The 9,064-nt window shown below is 40.2% G+C and overlaps 1 protein-coding gene across 1 annotated transcript in view; it reads left to right on the top strand.

Annotated features, from left to right (window-relative positions):
• Positions 1 to 1,754: 1,754 nt before the first annotated feature.
• Positions 1,755 to 9,064, top strand: part of lrpap1 (low density lipoprotein receptor-related protein associated protein 1) — a 26,414-nt gene continuing 19,104 nt past the window's right edge. The window contains exons 1-5 of the mRNA XM_046046826.1: positions 1,755 to 2,046; positions 2,704 to 2,848; positions 5,788 to 5,918; positions 6,738 to 6,858; positions 8,115 to 8,270. Of these exons, the coding sequence (XP_045902782.1) occupies positions 1,759 to 2,046; positions 2,704 to 2,848; positions 5,788 to 5,918; positions 6,738 to 6,858; positions 8,115 to 8,270 (841 nt within the window). The 5' untranslated portion in view covers positions 1,755 to 1,758. The remainder of the gene's footprint in view (positions 2,047 to 2,703; positions 2,849 to 5,787; positions 5,919 to 6,737; positions 6,859 to 8,114; positions 8,271 to 9,064) is intronic.

Below are 9,064 nucleotides of genomic sequence, written 5' to 3'. Positions count from 1 at the left end.
GATAAATCGGCCTTGTGTAAGTACAGGTAAGGGCAAATGCCGGTTATCTCAAAATGCCAGATATCAGCCTGATAAATCGGCCAATCGATCGCTGAAGGAGATATTCACTGAGTTTAACAAAAAGACATGTATTGTGTTTCGTGTGTATGGATTAGAATCGCTCACCCCACCTTTAAGTGTGTCTTCACTTTAAGTCCCATAGTCGTCCTATTTAACCTGCTATGCCTCATGTCCTCTGCCTGTTGCCATGATTGATGTATTTTATTTATGTGTACTGTTTATTGTTGTCCTGCATGTTTGCATGTAACAAAAGTAAGTTGTGTGTTGTTGCTTTGGGTTATTTGCATGGCTAACTGTGTCTAAATGGTGTCTGCTGTTACTGTACTGATGTTTTACTGTTTCTGGATGTTTCGCATGGTTTATGTTGTGAGAATTCTTCTGTTTTGTTGTTGTTGTTTTTATAGTGTTTCGATGTACTTGCTCTGTATATTTTATCATTTTTAATGTTTCAAAACATCTTGCCGAAGGACTGCAGTTGAAAATTAGCCAGTAGGCTAACACTGGCACATTTTCAGTAATATTGCTTAACGTGTGCTGTCCTTATAAATAAATAAATAGAAATAGAAAACTTGTTCAGAAATCCTTACAACAGCTAGATAGATAGAGCAGCCAATCTTTTAATATGAATGTCTTAAATATCACATACCTACATACAATCTTAATTGAGCACAAATTAAACAATAATAGAGAAAACAAAACAACAATGCATACTTTTAAATTTAAATTTAAATCAGACGTCTCCTCAAATAAGAAGGTGTATATATGTATAATATATGAATTATAAGATAGTATAAGAATAATTTTAAAAACAGTATGCAAGACATTTACCTGACCCTTTTATCCAAAGCGACTTACAATTGCTATACATCAGAGGTCACACACCTCTGGAGCAACTACGGTTTAAGTGTCTTGCTCAGGGACGCAATGGTGGATTGGTCACAGTGGGGGAATGAACCCAAGTCTCTCACACCAAAGGCATGTGTCTTGCCCATTGTGCCATCACCACCCCCAAGACTGACAAGTAATCTTCAAAACATTATTTTAAAAAAAGGTATGTAAGTAAGACTAAATCGAGCATCATCATGTTTCTATATTAGGCCTATCATAATAAAAGCACACATTTATTTCAAAATTTTCAGTTTTACATTCTTTAAAAAGATGAATAATAGTTTTCCTTATTTTATGAAAAATTGAAAAATATCAGACTAGTCAGTAAATGTTGCTGATTGAGAGTAGCAAGAATATCAAGGCCTTAATGTGAACTTATTTTGATAGGGATAGAAATTACTTGTGGGGATCTACTCAGCAAACCACAGGTAGAAAAAAAAATGAATGAAATGAATGAATGGGGATGAATGAAGTGAATTACCCCTTTAAAGAATCTGCTGTTAGAAAATGTATTGCTCCCACCTCCCAAGGAAAACTCCAGGAAATCCCTGACCCCTCTGCTGTGTAACCGCCCATCACACTGTAGGGTTCAGGATGTCAGCAGCATCTGTTCGTGTAAAACTCGTGGAGAGTTTCTATTTGCTCAGAGGTTTTGCACCCTTCGTTGCCAGGTAACAGCGCAGGGTGGCATTTCAGGAATTGTAGTTCCAAAAAGTTCGAGTCCGCTTCACTAACAACACAAGGACTGAGACAAAAAACTACATATCCCAGAATGCACGGCATACGGAAGCGTCTTCCTATTTTGAGCACATGACTAGTGGTATTGTAAAGAGCCACAACAGAAACGTTTGTGCTGTTGTACCGCTGATATTTCGTATAGCTTATAGATATTTCGGCGCCTTTTCTGTCGTTGGTTGTGTAAAGTTATTTTTATTAATGAAGCTGCAGTGTTTAGCCGTTGCTCTGTGCTTCGGTGTGACTGTAATGGCTGGGAAATACTCTCGTGAATTGAACGACCCCAAGCCCAGTGGCAGTGATGGTCAGACGGTGGAGTTCAGGGTTGCTAAGCTGAACCAGGTGTGGGAAAAGGCTAAAAGGGTACGTATTTGAGGCAAACTGCTGTATAATACGGTTAACGTGGATATGTAGGAAACGGTTGCAGGCAGCAGACCAGAAATACCGTTCGTTGTAGGTCAGTGAAGTGGGTCAATCATGCGGGTAGTGCATAGTTTAACTAAGAGCGGCTTTCTTCACTGGGATGGGCGTGAGGGGTTTACAGCTGTTCAGTCAGACCAGTTTCTCACTTGGAGAACACACGCAGTGAGGTGCAGACCCGTTTGAGTTGCAATGAGGCCCATCAATATGAATCAAGTCTCACAACTCTTCTCCAGGATGCCATGCTTTATTTCCCAAACGTTTTCTGCTGCCTTGCCTTCATCAGAGTGGTGTTTCCTGAAGTTGTTGACTGTGGTGACCTGCCCCATTATCAGACCAGGGCAGACTATGATCTTGAAATCTCATCATGGTCACATGGGGGTTATACAGTCTATAGTTATCAATGGGCTTTAAACTGTGGAGTATGTGTCCAGCTTCACCTAAATAAAAGTTTCTCTAGTAACTGATATTTTCAATTCATCAAATAACCTATCATTTATACCTCAAAACATAATTTACAGTTGTCGCACACCTTCTCACAGCTGTCTCCCTCCTTCTGTCGAACTAATGTAATGTTGTCTCTTGTTTTGGTTTTGATAGATGCAGTTGTCCCCAGTACGGCAGGCCGAGCTGCACAGTGACCTGAAGATCCAGGAGAAAGATGAACTGCAGTGGAAGAAAATGAAGGTGGAGGGGCTGGACGAAAATGGGGAGAAAGAGGCCCAGCTCCGACGTAACTTCAATGGTGAGACGTGAAACATGTCCTCATTTTCTCCTGTATTCACTGCAGAATCACTCGCCCCTAAACATTCAGTTACCAATCCTAGCAATGCCACTCTAGGCCGACATTGTTATGATTTTTATAATATGATAAATGTTGGATTGAATTATGTCAACAGAAATTTTTGAAATTCATGAAATAGAAAAAAATATGTCAAGCAGCCCCCAAGAGTTTTTTTTATTACAGGATTTTCCAGACACTTGATTTCTTTATGTATGTTTTAATTACTGAATGTTACAGAATCTGAATCCTTTTTATTCATGAAATATACTCCTGGTGGTTTTCATGGAAATGACTAAATTACGTAGGTGAATAAAATTAAAAGCATTGGCCAGCTCTACTTTTTAGGAATCAGAATCTGTCATGGCAAAGTAGAGCTAATGTCTCCCTTAAATGTAGGAGTTTTTAATAACTTTGTGTCTTTGTCACGTTGGATTTAGAGGCTCTGGTCTGCCTGAGGTTAAATGGCGCCTTCCTGACAGATTAAAGGTTGAGGCCGTGTAGATTCTGTCAAGTGTGAAACTTCATTAGTGTTGCAATTTTAAGACAGTAGGTTTAAAGAGATCAGTTGAGACAGCAGACTGAGGTCAGGTTTATTTTAGTCCAGGCATATAGTATGTGAATCTTCATCACAATGAAAGAGGGAGAGGACATAGCTTATGATAGGTCAAGCACATATATTTTTTTTAGAGTACTAAAATGGCATGGCATTTGGCATTTCATGGTAAAGGGTAAATAATACTGGAAACTATCATGAAATACTAACGCCAAGGAATGCATTGTTTTGGATATGATAGTTTATGTAATAAACTCTGCCCGTTGGCTGTTAGAATAACCAATGTGTTACTTTCCACTGCATCAGCCAAGTCCCAGAAGATATATAATTACTCATGCCTATCAAGGTTAGACTGTTGCTAATGTCTCTAATGTCTAACAAATTCTCCATATGAAAATGAGGACTGTAGCTGTATCCATGCCATATGCTAAAAGCATGCACGTTTAATTCTGTGCAGTGTTAACAAATCATTTTAGCATGTGAAAGGTATGAGTATATTGGAAACATTGGCAAATAAATATTTTAATGGACCTCCTGGTCATTAGAGCATTAAAACATCCCATAATTCTTTTCACCTATTTATCCAGTAGAAAGCCGTCAGGGTTTATTTTGTAAACATTATGATGGTTAATGAAGCGGGATTAATGGCACCAAGCATCAACAGATTTAGCTGTCTCTATTTTTTTGGCAATTTAATGATGAAATATATTTTTAGTTTTGTAAACCAGCTAAATTTGAATTAGTGTCATTTACACACGGATGTGAGAGTATGCTGTGCATGTCTTGCATTTGTTATACTAATTTGCATGCACTAATTGTATGTGGTATTCAACATATACTTGGACCGTGAAAAATGTATTAAGAATTCTGACAGCGACTATACGTGCAGTTTGCTCTCAGATGCTAAAAGGACAGGATTGGCATATTTTGACAATCAAACGCTTAATCCACTCCTGATTAAATGCGGAGCTGGAGTATGAGGGTGTGAAGGGATCTTCACCTCAGTACCTGCAGGCAATGACCTAGCGAGCCACCAGTCTGTTTAGCATTCATGGCAGCTCGTGTAACAGTCCACCCGCTCTGGACTCCACTCCTTCCCTCACTCCCCAGTGGCGGAGTGACCTTCCTGCTCCAGTCAGAGCAGCAGAGTCACACTCTGCCCCTTTGGAGGCTAAATAAAAATCTTCAAGGAGGACATCAAGTGACCTCCTCCCCACTGAATAAGGACTTTCTCCGTGACTCATTATAATTCAAAAATCGTTTCCTTCTCTCGCCGTATTTTTCTTTTCATAGCACTTGTCCTTGATACTCTGTTTGATATACCAAGGGACAAAGTTAAACATCTTTCTTGTTGTAAATTGGTTCGTCTGGGAACATAAGCTTATTTTAAGGGTTTCACTCGTAGATCACTTTGGTCAAAAGCTTCAGCTGAACCAAGAAAACGTGATACACGTTCTTGCATCCTGTGTATGAGGGTTTTAAACCATCCCTCTGCAAGTGGGCACTCTCCTAATGAAATATCAGTAGTTAATAAGTGACAGTGATGGGTTACCAACCAAGGTTGAGATGGTGCTGAATCAGCTGCTGCAATAACACTTACTATAGCAGAATAAAGAGCCGACTTTGTATTGTCATGTAGCTCTATTGTTGAAACCGGAATGAACTGCTAACATATTCCACTGCTCAGTACTTTTTGCACATAACTGATAATATTAAACGTGTTAAAAGTCACAAAGATACGTAATGCATGGAAACATCATCATTTATCTGGCCTGGTAAACTAGTGAGTCACGGCAGTTTCTGGGTGCATTTAAATAATTTATTAAATCTTTTGTCTTCCTTTTGTTTTCCTTGTATGTCTAGGCCTCCTGCCAAGTTTTGGGTTGAGTGAGTAGGAGGGTAAATGAGCATTTTCCTCCTCTCTGACCCTCATCTGTAGTTTTTCAGGTTAGGAGCAGCACGATGAAAAGCACATGGATATCACCCACTGTGTGCAGCTTCAGTCAAGAAAAAATTGATGTTAGTTTGTTTTGAGAAGCTCTCATCATACTCCCTGGCCCTCAGCTTATTTTCAGCAGCTGATTCACTAGAGATGCTTCTGCCTTTGTTGTTCTTTTGCAAAATGTGTAGGGAATTTGGAATGAATGAGCTGCTGTCAAGGGTTGCAGCCCTCTTGGGAAATTTTGTCTTGTTTAAGTGATGAATATAAATTTGTCCTAGTCACTTTCGATTCTCTTGCGTATAGAACAGCTTCCTCTCATGACGGCCTCAGTTTTACTCATCACAGGCTGATGTCAGGATCATTTATCAGAGCATTAGTAAAAAGTCTGCGTGTTATGTTATGCAGTGATATTGGCCAAGTATGGAATGGATGGTAAAAGAGACACTCGACCACTGGAGAGCAACTACCTGAAGGACCACGAGACCAAAGAGGGCGACATATTTGATGATCCCAAGCTGGACAAACTCTGGAACAAGGTGTGTATGTGTGACAAGGAAGGAGGAAGAAAAATATATAGGAAATGAGCACTATGTTGTCATTTTTGTTGTGTCATTGTGGAACGTTTATGGCTCTCAGTCCTTGTTGCTGATGGTGGATGAACATCTATCACGGCTATTGGGTAAATAAAAAGACCTGAATCTTAAATTGGCTCAAAAAGAATTCCCAATTTCACATGAAAAAGATAAGGTGTGCCAAATGTTTAACAAGGTTACAAGCTTTTGAGGTTATGGTTACAAGGTTCTCACCCAGGAGCACCAGTAGTGTTTGAATGCAGCTTTTACATTTGACACGGTAACTTCTCTAAAAACTCATTATTTTCAAAAGCGTGTGCACTTTGGCAACTTTGTGACAGGAAGTATGCAGCTAGTTGGAGAAACAAAATAGAGAAAAGGTTTACTCTAGCTATATCAGAATTTCCCAAATTAAACAATGTAAGTCTAAATTTGTGCAAGTACCATAGCAGAACGTCTTTGAAAGCACAAATGTATTTGCTTATTGCAGTTGAGAACAATTAAAACTTGACATCTATCATATGCAGTATATTCTGTGTGTATTGTCTGTAAAATGGTGCTACAGTCTTTTTGTGTTTAGACCGTACATTGAGTTCACACATGTTCACATATTTATATAATATAGACATTGCCGTATTTCATGGCACCTAAACCTTCTAGTCAAGGAATTGTACAGTGAAGCTATTTGGAACACCACTTCTTGTCATTCTTCTCAGTCCAAAATATGTCTCTTACTCTCCTGCTCCTTTCTGTCTTCGATGACTGTCTCCCCCCCCCCACCAGGCCAAGAGCTCAGGGAAGTTCTCCAATGAGGAGTTGTTGAGCCTGAAGAGGGAGTTCCAGCATCACAAGGACAAGATCCACGAGTACAACATCCTCATGGATACCATCAGCAGGACCGAGGGTGAGCTATGTGAATCACTGCCTTTCATCAGCTGCCAAGCAGAAGTGTCACACCACCTCTGCCAAGTTTTACCTGTATTTTCTCTCTACTTTTCACCGCTTTGTTTTTAATATACAGGCATAATTATTGTTCTGATCCCAGGTCTGCTCTTAAGCGCATACCAGATTAACTTCCAAGTTTAAAATGTACATATTCAAATACAATTTTACTGAGGCACAAGGCAAGATTCATATTTTCTAGCTGTCAGGGCAGCTTCCAAAGTAAATTAATGCAAAGAAATACACCATCTCACCCTTCTTTGGGCTGTGACCAGTTCTACTGTTGCTCTGGTCCGTCCACCAAAAATCAGTAATAAGTCTAAAGTGAGTCTGTTTGTTCAGTCTTGTGGTCATGTACGTAGGTGGAAGGTATCAGACCGCACATGTTGCCACCCACCACTCTGTGCTCTACCAGCGCTTGTCACATCACATCAAGCTGTGAGTTTTAAGCCAAGCTGACGGGGGCCCACTGTTTTTGAGATAGACTCGGGGAGGACAGCCGCATCTCCTTTCGACGTGACTGACACTTTACAGCTGTTTTGTGCCAGAACTTTTCCGTTCACGTTCAACGGCATTATGTTTCTGCCCAACAAGCCAGGGGGTGTTTTTCTGCTTGTCTGATTTATTTTAATATTGAGCCAATCACATGTTGCCTTGAGGGGACTCCCTGTGCACCTCCACAACACCACCACCTCCATCCACGCATGCTTTTACTGCCCGTCTAGGTCAGTCTTCATTTCATCTCGGTTTAACGTTTTTTCTTTTGATCCAAATGTCAACCGTTATCACTGAGTTGGCTGTCCAGTTAGCCTTTGTCCACTTTTTACCTCTTCACCGCAGGTATTTCATAACCACGGTGTCATAGTAACCGGGAAGATTAGGTGCATAAGGTACAAAAGGTTCTTATTCAAGAATATACTGCTGTGAACTGCTATAAAATGTTTACAGGTTTTTTTATTGCTACTAAAGTCTCCTTATTAAATGCTGCTTTTCTTTGTCTCTTTCACTGTTTTAATTTGCTGCATAATTTTCCTTTTTTTGTCTTCTTTTTCTTCTTCTCTCTGTTCTTCATGGTTTCTTATTTCCTCCCTCCTTCATTTCCTCTCCTCCTCCGCCCTCGCCAAACCACCTGCTCAACCTTGTCGGCTTTTGACTCCCAACTTTCCCCCGTCACCTCCACCCCTCCCCTTCTTTCTGTCCGTCTCTTCTCCTCAACAGAAATACACAAGAATGTGATCTCTCCCCTGGAGGGCGACGCCAAAGAGCATGTGCTGCACCAGAAGCACACGGACCTGAAGCAGAAAATGAGAGATCTCAACCAGGGCTTAGAGCGCCTCCGAAAGCTCAGCCACGAGGGCTTCACTGAAGACAGCGGTGAGAGAGAGAGAGAGAGAGACAGAGACAGAGAAAACACACACACACACACACAGTTTAATCACTGGGATTTGTAATCATACTAACACGCTCACTCTGCCATATCACAGTTGGTGAGTGTTGATATGCTACCAGCTTAACCGTAGCTTCAAATTGAATAGGTCTCTAAAATGGAAAGGATGTGAAACAGAAGTATTTGAAAGAGGTTATTTAAAGAAGATGCATCTATCCAGTGACGCAAACCAGCTTGTACTTGTTCTACTTAACGCGGAGAAAGACGTTCATTACTCTCTCATGATTTCATTTTATTATAGTCCAGTCTTTTCTCTCTCACATTGTGCTGCTTTTGGTCAAGTGTACTGCAGAGTTTGCGTGGGGTCTCGGTTGTGCAAGTTTCAGTGGGAGTCTGTCGGGGAGTGCAGATGAAGGAGATGCTCCTGCCGCTGATTCATAGACTCCTTTACATCCTAATTCCCCTCCAGGTTGTTTCCTCTAAAACACTCGTTCTCATCCTCCCCTCACGTCTTGCACAGAACAGTCTTAATCTCCTCATTCCCGTTTTCTCCATTTGGTTTTGTTATACATGCAGTTTTGCAAGGCAAGGCAAGTTTATTTGTATAGCACATTCCAACAACAAGGTTATTCAAAGTGCTTTACATAAAACATAAATGCAACAGGGAAATATAAAAAAGTTTAAAAGCAACATAGGGAAATTGAAAAAATACACATTAAAATATAATAAAAGTTACAGTGCAGTGTACAATCAGGGTTAAAAGAGTTAAATGGAAAATAAA

This window comes from Micropterus dolomieu, linkage group LG04 (assembly GCF_021292245.1).
Source record: "Micropterus dolomieu isolate WLL.071019.BEF.003 ecotype Adirondacks linkage group LG04, ASM2129224v1, whole genome shotgun sequence".
Classification (NCBI taxonomy): domain Eukaryota; kingdom Metazoa; phylum Chordata; class Actinopteri; order Centrarchiformes; family Centrarchidae; genus Micropterus; species Micropterus dolomieu.
Note: the sequence above shows the minus strand (reverse complement) of the source record. Positions and strands in the feature narration are given on the sequence as shown.